Source organism: Alosa sapidissima, chromosome 12 (genome assembly GCF_018492685.1).
Source record: "Alosa sapidissima isolate fAloSap1 chromosome 12, fAloSap1.pri, whole genome shotgun sequence".
Classification (NCBI taxonomy): Eukaryota; Metazoa; Chordata; class Actinopteri; order Clupeiformes; family Clupeidae; genus Alosa; species Alosa sapidissima.
The window spans coordinates 52086-67980 of record NC_055968.1 but is presented as its reverse complement, the minus strand read 5'-3'; the positions used below and the strand labels follow the sequence as shown (position 1 = coordinate 67980).

Sequence of the window (15895 nt, the reverse complement as noted above, 5' to 3'; positions counted from 1 at the left end):
AGAGACAGATTTTTTGACAAATTTCAAAATCTGTCAAATATTGTCCAAATTATTTTTTAATTCACGTCTAGACATGTGAAATGCATGAACTATGGCAAAAAAACGTGAAAAAAAATTGGTGTGATTTTTTCGTACTTTTCAGATTTTCTTAGTTTTCACATAAGATCCGGGGTCAGGAAAAAAGACAGATTTTTGACAAATTTCAAAATCTGTCAAATATTGTCCAAATTATTTTTTAATTCACGTCTAGACATGTGAATTGCATGATTCTATGGGAAAAAAAGTGAAAAAAAATTGGTCTGATTTTTTTCGTACTTTTCAGATTTTCTTAGTTTTTCGCGGTCAGGATGAGAGACAGATTTTTTGACAAATTTCAAAATCTGTCAAATATTGTCCAAATTATTTTTTAATTCACGTCTAGACATGTGAAATGCATGAACTATGGCAAAAAAACGTGAAAAAAAATTGGTGTGATTTTTTCGTACTTTTCAGATTTTCTTAGTTTTTGCGGTCAGGATGAGAGACAGATTTTCTAACAAATTTAAAAATCTGTTAGATATTGTCCAAATTATTGTTTATTTCACTTCTAGACATGTGAAATGCATGAACTATGGGAAAAAAAGTGAAAAAAAATTGGTCTGATTTTTTTTGTACTTTTCAGATTTTCTTAGTTTTCACATAAGGTCCGGGGTCAGGAAAAAAGACAGATTTTTGACAAATTTCAAAATCTGTCAAATATTGTCCAAATTATTTTTTAATTCACGTCTAGACATGTGAAATGCATGAACTATGGCAAAAAAACGTGAAAAAAAATTGGTGTGATTTTTTCGTACTTTTCAGATTTTCTTAGTTTTCACATAAGGTCCGGGGTCAGGAAAAAAGACAGATTTTTGACAAATTTCAAAATCTGTCAAATATTGTCCAAATTATTTTTTAATTCACGTCTAGACATGTGAAATGCATGAACTATGGGAAAAAAAGTGAAAAAAAATTGGTCTAATTTTTTTCATACTTTTCAGATTTTCTTAGTTTTTCGCGGTCAGGATGAGAGACAGATTTTTTGACAAATTTCAAAATCTGTCAAATATTGTCCAAATTATTTTTTAATTCACGTCTAGACATGTGAAATGCATGAACTATGGGAAAAAAAGTGAAAAAAAATTGGTCTAATTTTTTTCGTACTTTTCAGATTTTCTTAGTTTTTGCGGTCAGGATGAGAGACAGATTTTTTAACAAATTTAAAAATCTGTAAGATATTGTCCAAATTATTTTTTATTTCACTTCTAGACATGTGAAATGCATGAACTATGGGAAAAAAAGTGAAAAAAAATTGGTCTGATTTTTTTCATACTTTTCAGATTTTTTTAGTTTTTCGCGGTCAGGATGAGAGACAGATTTTTGACAAATTTCAAAATCTGTCATATTGTCCAAATTATTTTTTAATTCACGTCTAGACATGTGAAATGCATGAACTATGGCAAAAAAACGTGAAAAAAAATTGGTGTGATTTTTTCGTACTTTTCAGATTTTCTTTGTTTTTGCGGTCAGGATGAGAGACAGATTTTCTAACAAATTTAAAAATCTGTTAGATATTGTCCAAATTATTTTTTATTTCACTTCTAGACATGTGAAATGCATGAACTATGGGGAAAAAAGTGAAAAAAAATTGGTGTGATTTTTTCGTACTTTTCAGATTTTCTTAGTTTTTGCGGTCAGGATGAGAGACAGATTTTCTAACAAATTTAAAAATCTGTTAGATATTGTCCAAATTATTTTTTATTTCACTTCTAGACATGTGAAATGCATGAACTATGGGGAAAAAAGTGAAAAAAAATTGGTCTGATTTTTTTCGTACTTTTCAGATTTTCTTAGTTTTCACATAAGGTCCGGGGTCAGGAAAAAAGACAGATTTTTGACAAATTTCAAAATCTGTCAAATATTGTCCAAATTATTTTTTAATTCACGTCTAGACATGTGAAATGCATGAACTATGGCAAAAAAACGTGAAAAAAAAGTTGGTGTGATTTTTTCGTACTTTTCAGATTTTCTTAGTTTTCACATAAGGTCCGGGGTCAGGAAAAAAGACAGATTTTTGACAAATTTCAAAATCTGTCAAATATTGTCCAAATTATTTTTTAATTCACGTCTAGACATGTGAAATGCATGAACTATGGGAAAAAAAGTGAAAAAAAATTGGTCTAATTTTTTTCGTACTTTTCAGATTTTCTTAGTTTTTGCGGTCAGGATGAGAGACAGATTTTTTAACAAATTTAAAAATCTGTAAGATATTGTCCAAATTATTTTTTATTTCACTTCTAGACATGTGAAATGCATGAACTATGGGAAAAAAAGTGAAAAAAAATTGGTCTGATTTTTTCCGTACTTTTCAGATTTTCTTAGTTTTCACATAAGGTCCGGGGTCAGGAAAAAAGACAGATTTTTGACAAATTTCAAAATCTGTCATATTGTCCAAATTATTTTTTAATTCACGTCTAGACATGTGAAATGCATGAACTATGGCAAAAAAACGTGAAAAAAAATTGGTGTGATTTTTTCATACTTTTCAGATTTTCTTAGTTTTTGCGGTCAGGATGAGAGACAGATTTTCTAACAAATTTAAAAATCTGTTAGATATTGTCCAAATTATTTTTTATTTCACTTCTAGACATGTGAAATGCATGAACTATGGGAAAAAAAGTGAAAAAAAATTGGTCTGATTTTTTCCGTACTTTTCAGATTTTCTTAGTTTTCACATAAGGTCCGGGGTCAGGAAAAAAGACAGATTTTTGACAAATTTCAAAATCTGTCATATTGTCCAAATTATTTTTTAATTCACGTCTAGACATGTGAAATGCATGAACTATGGGAAAAAAAGTGAAAAAAAATTGGTCTAATTTTTTTCGTACTGTTGGATTCACGATCGTTTTGCGTTGTGTTTTAGTTCTGATGTCTGTACTGAAGATGGTCAATAAAGCTTGACGGCTGGATCAGGATCGGTGATTAAAAGAATTTATTGTAGATGGTACAACACTCACTAACCGAGCACAGGCTAAGTCTCAAACAGTAAAACTGCACAGAGTCTAACAGGTGTGGTAGTTAGTAGAAGCGGGCTGCTGCTGAGCGTCTTGGCATAAGATGCTCCCCGAGTCGCTTCCTCGATCCGTCTCCAAGTCCAAACCTGAGACAAAGCCTGTTATACTAAAATCATATCAACGTAAATCATGCCAACGTGGAAGGTACCAGCCCTAGCTCAAAAATAATAGGAAAAGTACTAGCCCTGAAAACAGAATAACAAGGTGATATCTCATTCTGCCCATGCTATGACTACGGCCAGGAACATGGCAGTCTGACCTGTTGATGGTAAATCCTATGTGCAGACACAAACAATGGCATGTACCTCTCCACGTCTCTACTACACACAAAAAGTAACACAGATGAACACATCAGAATACATACAGAAATACCCCAGATTTCTACAGTCCCCCCTCTTGATCAATTAAAAAACACAGATTTGTATAGATCATACAAAACAAATAAAAGGAGTCTGATGTGGTCTAAAGAACAGAGGACAAACCAAGACAAGATTACTTCTCTAGCACTTCGAAAAGGAGGAAGTGCCGGTGTCTTAAAAGAAAAACATAATAACTGATTTCGTTCCGGAGGATTGTCTCACACATAAAAAAATTAAAAAGGAAAGGAATCAAACCCACATCCTCGGTTCATCCCGAGGCTGGGCAGGAGGTACTCTAACAGGGGCCAATCTTGGATTGGTAGTGGTGGCACGCTTAATGATACACAACACCACTTGGATTGCTAAGTAGATGACAAAGATGGGAATGAGCAGGGGCATAATGAACTGGACAATCTGAGCAAACAGGGGCCCACCCCAGCTACTCAACCAACCTCCCAGGGACCAGCTACCATTATCCCGCTTAAGCTGCTGCACGTGGGCGTAAATATCTTTGATGTAATTGGAGACATTACCGGTCGAGTCAGGCACATAAGTACAGCATTCCTGTCCAATCAGAGCACAAGCACCTCCCTTACTGGCCAAAACCACGTCCAGGCAGAGTCTATTCTGAAGGGCAACCTGTCTTACTGCATACAGTTCTCGGTTAATGTCTGAAAGAGCACGTGCAGTGTCATTAGCTACTACATCAACAATGTGTACCAGATCTCTAATCTCATCAAGCGCCACAGTTAGGCCATAAGTTGGAATTAAAGCGGCAAAGAATCTCTGTGTCGGGGTTGCAACAGTACTGTGACCCCCAAAAGCGTCACGCTTAGTTCTAGGGTGTATGGATGTTGACTCACCCACCAAATGTTCCCTCCCCACAATCCTCACAGCTGGAACAACATAAGATAAATAACAAGAGCCTTGCCAATTAGGGGGAAGATAGGAATATGCATACTGTCCACACACAAACATGGAACCACGTACAGGGGCTAGTGCATTAGTGATGACCGTGCTTCCTGGCGTCCCACCTGGAACACGCATCATCGGGGGAAGGGGAATAAGGACCACTTCACCTGACTGTTCAATGGAAACCTCAGTCTGTCCAACCTGAACTTCATATGGGCAGATGCTCTGACCTACCACCGACCGTCCACTCTTGTCGGCCACCCAACAGATCACACCACGTGGGGCATAACTCAATTTAAGCTTAGTAGGGGGCCCTCTGGCCCATGGAGGATTGGGAAAGATGTCATCAGGGGAACCATTTGTAGTACTGTTAAAGGCTGCTACATACTCTGGGATGGTAAAGGGGATGGCTATGTAAGGATACACTTCAGAGGCAGATGGCATTAACCCGCATACCCAACACGAATGCTTACGCTTGGCCTGGGCCAACCCATGAGCCGTCTTCAGAAAAGTGTTGTCCTTGTGCACATCATGATGGCTGTCATACAGAGTATCAGTAACAATAACCAGGTGACACAGGATAACCGCACAACAAAACAACATTCTCGGTGACATTTTTCAGTTGATAAAGGAGACACACAACAACAGTTACACAACACAGAATTCAGTGAGCTGATCGCTGTTAGAGAACGATGGAGTTGAGGATTCCTTTGGGAAACAGAGTCTTTTTGGGGAGAAGTGAAGGAGACCAGCAGGCAACAGTTCAGTTCAAAGGCAAAAGTCTCTGTCCTGGATGATGTCCGTGGCTTCAAGCAACTTCATGGGTACATGTGGAGTGAAAGTAAAGAGCAGTATCAGTTGGAGGATAGTCATGGTTGCAGTGAGAACAATCATGTAATGATTAAATGTAATATATAATCAAGTTATAGTATTGATTGTAACATAACAATCTAACATGCACGCACATAATGATTAAACATTTCACAGGTATATGTAATCACTTCTGAATTAGATAATGGCTAATGCCAGTAATAAAAAAAAACAGGTAAGACTTGTCCAAGTCTATCACCTTTCTGAGCATGAGTTTGTGTCACCAAGAGTCAATTAGCACAACACTCCAAGCAGGCTCGGTTTTACAGGGAAAGATTCTACACTGGTGTCCCTACCCTTTTCATTTTTTCCTCTGACCTCCCGTGAAAACAACAAATCCACCGTCAAAATGAAAGTCTTCCGTGAATCTTCCTCCCTGGTCTACACCCTATTTCTAAAAAGAAGACGGGCGGAAAATCAGATATAATTCGTACCCTGCTCGGCGTGTCATGTTTCCGGCGGATCAACTAGTTTGCAGTGGCTCGCGTGTATCCATTTGATTTTGCCCTGGACCTTTACTGCCGACTGTGTTATCAACAAGATCTGATATGGCCCATCGTACTTCGCTTCTAGCGCTAACCTTTGGGGCTTGTGAATCATCACCCACTGACCTGGCACTAGGGAGTGCCCACCTTCCGGGGGGTCTCCCCAGGCCTCTTTCACTTGGTTAGCCGCTGTCTGGACCGCTTCTGTCAATTGCACACAGTAGTTCAGCATTGCATCTGATGTCAGGTGGATGTCGGCTTTCCTCAGATCGATCGTGCCTGGTGCTGAGAAAGGCCTGCCAGTGACGATCTCAAATGGGCTGAGTCCTGTGTCCCTGTTGCTTGTAGCACGCATGCTACACAGGACTGTTGGTAAGGCGTCAACCCAAGGAATGCCTTCTTGATGTTTCTTGGCCAGTCGTTCCTTCAGCGTCCGGTTGGCTCTCTCCACCTGCCCAGAGGATTCTGGGTGGTAAGGGCAGTTCAGGGACCATTGCACATTCAGCATGCGGGCCACCTCGGCGCAGACTGCTCCAGTGAAGTGTGTTCCGTTGTCTGAGCAGATCTGTTCCGGCAATCCGTATCGTGGAATGATGTCTTTCACGAGGACTTTGGCAGTGTGTAGTGCAGTTCCGGATCGTGCAGGGAACGCCTCGATCCACCTAGAAAACTTGCACAGGACAATCAGAACGTCGCGATAGCCTTTGCACTTTGGAAGGGTGATGTAATCTATCTGAAGAACTCTGAAAGGCCCTGGTGGAGCAGGTGTTTTCAATGTTGGCAGCTTGACCTTTCTGTCGTGGTTGTTTTGCCGACAGGTGGCACACCACTTGACGATGTCCCTGGCCGTTGCTGTGAACTTTGGGGCCCACCAGACCTGTATGAATCTGTTCCTCATTTTTCCCACTCCCACGTGTCCAAGCGAATGAATTTGCGTCGCCAGGTATGGCAGAAGACTTTCTGGAGCCACTGTTCGTGTTCCAAACCTCCACAGGTTGTCGTCATGGAGCTTCGCCGCATTTTCAATCCAAGTCCACTTCTCTTCTCGGCTTGCGCTGTTCTGCATGTCTTTGATGTTGGCCAAACTTTCCCGTTTTCCCTCTTCAGATGTTTCCTTGATCTTCTTGGTCACTCTCATCATGCATTTCTCTTTGTCATTTTCAAAAAAATTCCTGTTACCGTTAGATCCGTCCGTGTTTCCATTTCCGTGTCCATTCTCGTTAGTCGTTTCGTTATCCCCTCCCTCTCTTTTTCTTGCGGCTGTTCTTGACGCCGCATCCGCCAATGCATTGCCTCTTTCCTCAAGGGTGTCTTGCCTTGTGTGTGCTTTCACTTTTACGACTGCCAGGTCTTTTGGTAGTTGCCTTCAAGCAAGGCAGTAACGTAACGATGTAGGATCTTCAATGCGTCAAAAGGGTGCAGGTCTCTCATCTCCTTGAGTTCTTTTATCTTCGTCCAGGTATGCCGTCCGGCATCCCGAGGGTGTTGTATGGCGGCGGACCACTTCTGGATTTCGTCGCCCTTTGCTGGTTGGTAGAACACAGACACACCATCAGCGTTGGCTACTGTGCGTACTGGGCATATGAGGGCCTCATCAGCTGATTCATCCCAGACATCCCATCCCTCTGCTGGTGGTCTGCGCCTCTTGGTCTTGGGCTTAATTACGGGAGCAGCCGCTCCCTGGCTTGCATCAGATGTGGATGGGGCGTCAGTCACGGGGACAGCAGTTGCGTCATCATTCGCTGGTGCTTGGTTGGCTTGTTCGGGCGACAGGTATTGGGGATTGGTTGCAGGTGGCGCTGGTAACAGCATGGATGGTGTTGGAGTGGGTGCTGTAGCAGTGGCCAGTGGCTGAAATTGGCCCTGCTGGGGTTGAGCAGGTTGTTGGTAGTGGGTCACATATGAAGTGTAGAGGCCAGGGCCTGTTGGTAGGCCCATGCTGGCTTGAGCATCAGCTGTAGATTGTTGGTAACAGGGGCCTCTCCCTGTCGGCTGTTGGTACCCGCCAGGTGGGGTGCTGTTCATTGGCTCAAACAGACCTCCAATAGCCGGATAGTGTGCGATGAAACTGCCTCCCAGCTCAATAGTGTCAGAGATGTCCACTGCACTTCCAGAAGCCTCCACCATGGCAGGTGGCGCTGCTGGGTCCAAGCCGTGCAGTGTCGGATTCTCCATCTCACTTCTCCAAGTCTTGTCTCGAATTTCTGTCTCCAATTCTTGTATCTTCCTTCTCAATGACTCTTCCACAATTGCGGCCGTCTGCAACCTCTTGCCAGCTTTCCCTGCCTGAGATTTCAATTCTTCTGCCAGACATGTAGTACGGTGTTTTTCGGCATCCACCTCCTGCGAGCAGGATGCCCGCATAGCCCCCATAAAGGATCGCCTTAGCTGGCTCATTGACAAAAAGGCATAGGGCTCACGATGTCTGTTGTGCTTTTTCCAACTCAAATACACCTCACGAACCTTCTTAGGTGGCCAGCGCCCCTGGACAATAGATGCAGGATCAATTTCAAAATCTTTTCTCAATTTTTCCTCAAATTTGCCCAATTGAAATTTCTTCGCCATCCAATCTGACACATAATGCAGCACAGACACCCTCATGGTGACGCCTCTCCATCTTTCTGACCACTTCTTCATCCAGTTCAACGTCAGCCTGTCAGAACAGCCTCCGGCTCCTCAGCCGATGGTCACGTTCCGCCGCAACATCCGGAACCTGTCTCCAACGCACTTCTCCTCTGTGGTTGCCTCCGGTCTACCTCCACTCAACACCTTCTCCTCTCTGGAGGTTAATGAAGCCACTGACTCGCTCTGCTCCACACTGACCTCGTGTCTAGACGAACTGTGCCCTCTTACCACAAGGCCAGCTCGATCTAAACATTCTCATCCATGGCTAAATGATACCCTCCGATCGCAGCGCACCAAACTCAGAGCCGCGGAGAGGAAATGGCACAAATCCAAACTAGCTGACGACCTCAAAAACTACCAGACACTCCTGACCTCCTTCTCAGCCAGCATCACTGCTGCTAAGACTGCTTTCTACAATGACAAAATCAACAGCGCTACAGACACTCGACAACTTTTCTCAACCTTCAAATCGCTACTCAACCCTCAGCTGCCTCCTCCTCCATCCAGCCTTACTGCAGATACCCTCGCCTCATTTTTTACAAACAAAGTGGCGGCAATCAGCAGTCAATTCTCTACATGCCCACTCAACGCATCTGACTCAGATACCGCACTCCTACAACCTCTAGGGACTGCTGGAACATCTTTTTCAGCATTCATGCCTCTCTCCGAGAGTGAAGTGTCCAGACTCCTGACATGCAGCCGTCCTACCACATGCTCGCTGGACCCTATACCTACGAGCCTACTTCAGTCCATCAGCCCGACCATCGCTCCAGCTATCACACATGTGATCAATGCCTCGCTAACCTCCGGCACATTTCCAACAGCGTTCAAAATGGCCCGGGTAACACCGTTACTTAAGAAAGCTTCTCTCAACCCTGCTCAAGTCGAGAACTACCGCCCTGTCTCACTACTGCCTTTCCTATCCAAAGGCATTGAACGAGCAGTCTCCAAACAGGTCTCTGACTTCCTTTCACAGAACAACCTTCTGGATCCAAATCAGTCTGGGTTCAAAAGCGGCCACTCTACCGAAACGGCTCTGCTGTCTGTAACAGAAGCCTTAAAAGAAGCCAGGGCGACCGCTCGGTCATCAGTACTCATTCTGCTTGACTTATCGGCTGCCTTTGACACGGTTAATCACCGTATCCTTCTCTCTATACTCGCTGACATGGGAATCTCCGGTTCTGCTCTCTCCTGGTTTGAATCCTACCTCACAGGACGCTCGTTTAACGTATCATGGCTTGGTCAGCTATCCGCACCTCACCATCTCACCACAGGGGTCCCCCAGGGCTCAGTGCTGGGCCCCCTCCTCTTTGCTATCTACACCACCTCCTTGGGACAGATTATCCGTTCGCACGGCTTCTCATACCACTGCTATGCAGACGACACACAGCTCTATCTGTCCTTTCCACCTGACGACCCCCTGGTTTCAGCACGGATCTCGGATTGCCTTTCAGACATAGCTACATGGATGAAGGCACACCACCTCCAGCTGAACCTCTCAAAGACTGAACTGCTGGTCATCCCAGCTAAACCTACCATACACCACGACATCAACATCAAATTTGACTCCCTGTCTGTTTCACCGACCAGGACTGCAAGAAATCTAGGAGTTGTTCTTGACAACCAACTAAACTTCTCAGATCATGTTGCCTCAGTCGCCCGGTCATGCCGTTTTGCACTCTACAACATACGGAAAATCAGGACTTACTTGACTCAAGATGCTACCCAACTTCTGGTTCAGGCAATAGTCATCTCACGACTCGACTACTGCAATGCCCTCCTGACAGGTCTCCCAGCCTGCGCAGTGAAACCACTTCAGATGATCCAGAACGCGGCGGCGCGCCTGGTCTACAACCAACCCAAAAGGGCACATGTTACCCCGCTGCTCATCCAGCTACACTGGCTACCTATGGCGGCCCGCATCAAATTCAAGTCTCTAACGCTTGCCTACAAAGTAGTCTCCGGTTCTGCTCCCACCTACTTGAATGCCCTCATACAGACTTACACTACCTCCAGACCGCTGCGCTCCTCTGACGAACGACGTCTAGCTCTACCACCGGTACGCTCAAGCCAAACCAAACTTTTCTCATCTGTTGTTCCTCGTTGGTGGAACACACTGCCAGTTCCTACAAGGGCAGGGACATCCTTTTCCACTTTCAAAAAACTCCTGAAGACCCAGCTCTTTAGAGAACATCTACTCTCATAGCAACACTTACAACAAGTCTTACTGATCCTAGCACTCACCAGCCGTTTTAAACTGACAAGTAACTGTTAAAAACAGCACTCACCGACGCACTTATTCTTACTGTACTCTAATGTTTTTTTTTAAACTGTCCTAAAATTGTGAGAATTGTTCTAAAAACTTACTGTTTACCATGTTGTTAGTCGCTTTGGTTAAAAAGCGTCAGCCAAATGTAATGTAATGTAATGTAATGTAATGTAATAATCTTGTATTTCAGCGAATGTCTCCTCCTGCTGAGGCTTCACTTCCTCCTCATCATGGTCAGCTGCTTGCTTACCTTCTTTTTGCTTATTGCGCCCGCGAACCATCTCTGATTTCTTACTCTCTTGCACAATGTCTTATTCCAGATTATTATTGGGGCCCGAAGCCATACGAATTAGACTATGTGTTCGTACAAGGACGAGGTCCTTTATTTAAACTTTTTACTTAAATTTGTCAGTAGTGTGTGATGTTTTAGTGCCAACTTTTGCGATTCTGCTTTGGCCAGAGAAAAAAACCTCTCTCTCTCTCTGTCCTTCTCCTTTTTTTTCCACACACTCACACACACACGCTCGCTGCTCCCGCCAGGGAAAAGAAAACACTCTCTCGCTCCGGAACCTGGCAAATTATTTTACTCACAGCATGAAGCCACAACAATAACTTTCACCAGTGTCAGTTCCACTTAACTCAGACTATTTCCTTTCTCCCCAAAAACGGCTGGACAACGACAAAGAATTAACGTCTCACTCACACCTTTAACGATCTCTCGTTAAATTCACAGTTGACCAAGTCAACAAAAACATAGGTTGGAAACCCTATTCCACTTTTCACCTACTGCACAACCAAAACACCCCCCTCTGGTGATTTTGTCTCCTCTCCGTATCACTGTAACGCTAAGTTTAGTCCTAGGCCATTAAACTAAACAAAGACCTTGAGAAACAACCACACAGTTCACTTCAGCAACAATAATGACTGTAGCAACAGTAACTCCTTCTATTTTCTCTTCGGCACCCGCACAGCATTTATCACAAAACCCACACAGCTTTTATCACAAAACTCACACAGCTCAGCATGTAAGGGCAGTACAGAAAAAGAAAAGCTTTAATCCCCCAAGCTTGTCCGTAGTTAATCGATTACTTCTTTTAATTCGTTCACGAATCTATTCCAATTACCCAAAATATGTGTACACTTCAACAGTTTACTTTTTTCCGGAAAACTTCTTATATCAAATGACATCTAGCGCTAATCAATCATTGATATAGGTACGTTACTTGTCAAAACACTTAATGACACAAACTTCAATACTCTCATTAATGTGCAGCTTTAAATCAAAAAATTCTAATTTACTCCCTAAATTATGTTTATTTTTTAACTTTACTCTTGGTTCTTTTCACGCACAGAGGAGAAAAAAACTCTTTGCTTTCACCTGGTCAGAGTTTCTTCACTGCGGCGGGTGCACACGCGCACAGCGTCCTCCCTCTTGGTAGGCTTCCAGCTGGGGTTGGTCACGTCAGCCCGGGGCCCCAAAGTAGACTCTTCTTACAGATGTGAAGTTTCAAAATCTGCCCTCGACGTCTGTTTGAACCCGAAGACTCAGTCTGACCTCGCCGAATGGATGTTCTCGTCTTCCCCCTCCTCTTGCGTTCGGGTCACGGAAACCAAATGTTGTCTTTCTTCTCCTTTTGCGAGAAGGGTCACGGCACCAAATGTTGGATTCACGATCGTTTTGCGTTGTGTTTTAGTTCTGATGTCTGTACTGAAGATGGTCAATAAAGCTTGACGGCTGGATCAGGATCGGTGATTAAAAGAATTTATTGTAGATGGTACAACACTCACTAACCGAGCACAGGCTAAGTCTCAAACAGTAAAACTGCACAGAGTCTAACAGGTGTGGTAGTTAGTAGAAGCGGGCTGCTGCTGAGCGTCTTGGCATAAGATGCTCCCCGAGTCGCTTCCTCGATCCGTCTCCAAGTCCAAACCTGAGACAAAGCCTGTTATACTAAAATCATATCAACGTAAATCATGCCAACGTGGAAGGTACCAGCCCTAGCTCAAAAATAATAGGAAAAGTACTAGCCCTGAAAACAGAATAACAAGGTGATATCTCATTCTGCCCATGCTATGACTACGGCCAGGAACATGGCAGTCTGACCTGTTGATGGTAAATCCTATGTGCAGACACAAACAATGGCATGTACCTCTCCACGTCTCTACTACACACAAAAAGTAACACAGATGAACACATCAGAATACATACAGAAATACCCCAGATTTCTACAGTACTTTTCAGATTTTCTTAGTTTTCATATAAGGTCCGGGGTCAGGAAAAAAGACAGATTTTTGACAAATTTCAAAATCTGTCAAATATTGTCCAAATTATTTTTTAATTCACGTCTAGACATGTGAAATGCATGAACTATGGGAAAAAAAGTGAAAAAAAATTGGTCTAATTTTTTTCGTACTTTTCAGATTTTCTTAGTTTTTGCGGTCAGGATGAGAGACAGATTTTTTAACAAATTTAAAAATCTGTTAGATATTGTCCAAATTATTTTTTATTTTACTTCTAGACATGTGAAATGCATGAACTATGGGAAAAAAAGTGAAAAAAAATTGGTCTAATTTTTTTCGTACTTTTCAGATTTTCTTAGTTTTCACATAAGGTCCGGGGTCAGGAAAAAAGACAGATTTTTGACAAATTTCAAAATCTGTCAAATATTGTCCAAATTATTTTTTAATTCACGTCTAGACATGTGAATTGCATGATTCTATGGGAAAAAAAGTGAAAAAAAATATGTCTGATTTTTTTCATACTTTTCAGATTTTCTTAGTTTTTCGCGGTCAGGATGAGAGACAGATTTTTTAACAAATTTAAAAATCTGTAAGATATTGTCCAAATTATTTTTTATTTCACTTCTAGACATGTGAAATGCATGAACTATGGGAAAAAAAGTGAAAAAAAATTGGTCTGATTTTTTCCGTACTTTTCAGATTTTCTTAGTTTTCACATAAGGTCCAAGGTCAGGAAAAAAGACAGATTTTTGACAAATTTCTAAATCTGTCATATTGTCCAAATTATTTTTTAATTCACGTCTAGACATGTGAAATGCATGAACTATGGCAAAAAAACGTGAAAAAAAATTGGTGTGATTTTTTCGTACTTTTCAGATTTTCTTAGTTTTTGCGGTCAGGATGAGACACAGATTTTCTAACAAATTTAAAAATCTGTTAGATATTGTCCAAATTATTTTTTATTTCACTTCTAGACATGTGAAATGCATGAACTATGGGAAAAAAAGTGAAAAAAAATTGGTCTGATTTTTTTCGTACTTTTCAGATTTTCTTAGTTTTCACATAAGGTCCGGGGTCAGGAAAAAAGACAGATTTTTGACAAATTTCAAAATCTGTCAAATATTGTCCAAATTATTTTTTAATTCACGTCTAGACATGTGAATTGCATGATTCTATGGGAAAAAAAGTGAAAAAAAATATGTCTGATTTTTTTCATACTTTTCAGATTTTCTTAGTTTTTCGCGGTCAGGATGAGAGACAGATTTTTTAACAAATTTAAAAATCTGTAAGATATTGTCCAAATTATTTTTTATTTCACTTCTAGACATGTGAAATGCATGAACTATGGGAAAAAAAGTGAAAAAAAATTGGTCTGATTTTTTCCGTACTTTTCAGATTTTCTTAGTTTTCACATAAGGTCCAAGGTCAGGAAAAAAGACAGATTTTTGACAAATTTCTAAATCTGTCATATTGTCCAAATTATTTTTTAATTCACGTCTAGACATGTGAAATGCATGAACTATGGCAAAAAAACGTGAAAAAAAATTGGTGTGATTTTTTCGTACTTTTCAGATTTTCTTAGTTTTTGCGGTCAGGATGAGACACAGATTTTCTAACAAATTTAAAAATCTGTTAGATATTGTCCAAATTATTTTTTATTTCACTTCTAGACATGTGAAATGCATGAACTATGGGAAAAAAAGTGAAAAAAAATTGGTCTGATTTTTTTCGTACTTTTCAGATTTTCTTAGTTTTCACATAAGGTCCGGGGTCAGGAAAAAAGACAGATTTTTGACAAATTTCAAAATCTGTCAAATATTGTCCAAATTATTTTTTAATTCACGTCTAGACATGTGAATTGCATGATTCTATGGGAAAAAAAGTGAAAAAAAATTGGTCTGATTTTTTTCATACTTTTCAGATTTTCTTAGTTTTTCGTGGTCAGGATGAGAGACAGATTTTTTGACAAATTTAAAAATCTGTCAAATATTGTCCAAATTATTTTTTAATTCACGTCTAGACATGTGAAATGCATGAACTATGGGAAAAAAAGTGAAAAAAAATTGGTCTAATTTTTTTCGTACTTTTCAGATTTTCTTAGTTTTTGCGGTCAGGATGAGAGACAGATTTTTTAACAAATTTAAAAATCTGTTAGATATTGTCCAAATTATTTTTTATTTTACTTCTAGACATGTGAAATGCATGAACTATGGGAAAAAAAGTGAAAAAAAATTGGTCTAATTTTTTTCGTACTTTTCAGATTTTCTTAGTTTTCACATAAGGTCCGGGGTCAGGAAAAAAGACAGATTTTTTAACAAATTTAAAAATCTGTAAGATATTGTCCAAATTATTTTTTATTTCACTTCTAGACATGTGAAATGCATGAACTATGGGAAAAAAAGTGAAAAAAAATTGGTCTGATTTTTTCCGTACTTTTCAGATTTTCTTAGTTTTCACATAAGGTCCAAGGTCAGGAAAAAAGACAGATTTTTGACAAATTTCTAAATCTGTCATATTGTCCAAATTATTTTTTAATTCACGTCTAGACATGTGAAATGCATGAACTATGGCAAAAAAACGTGAAAAAAAATTGGTGTGATTTTTTCGTACTTTTCAGATTTTCTTAGTTTTTGCGGTCAGGATGAGACACAGATTTTCTAACAAATTTAAAAATCTGTTAGATATTGTCCAAATTATTTTTTATTTCACTTCTAGACATGTGAAATGCATGAACTATGGGAAAAAAAGTGAAAAAAAATTGGTCTGATTTTTTTCGTACTTTTCAGATTTTCTTAGTTTTCACATAAGGTCCGGGGTCAGGAAAAAAGACAGATTTTTGACAAATTTCAAAATCTGTCAAATATTGTCCAAATTATTTTTTAATTCACGTCTAGACATGTGAATTGCATGATTCTATGGGAAAAAAAGTGAAAAAAAATTGGTCTAATTTTTTTCGTACTTTTCAGATTTTCTTAGTTTTTGCGGTCAGGATGAGAGACAGATTTTTTAACAAATTTAAAAATCTGTTAGATATTGTCCAAA

The 15895-nt window shown here is 40.4% G+C and overlaps 1 protein-coding gene across 1 annotated transcript; it reads right to left on the bottom strand.

The window, feature by feature from the left end:
• Positions 1-7053: 7053 nt before the first annotated feature.
• Positions 7054-8294, bottom strand: LOC121677849. The gene is made up of 2 exons (XM_042056907.1): positions 8035-8294; positions 7054-7673 (listed from the first exon to the last, which is right to left on the bottom strand). The coding sequence occupies exon 2, from the start codon at positions 7654-7656 to the stop codon at positions 7054-7056; it is 603 nt and encodes a 200-aa protein (XP_041912841.1). The 5' UTR covers positions 7657-7673; positions 8035-8294.
• Positions 8295-15895: the final 7601 nt, after the last annotated feature.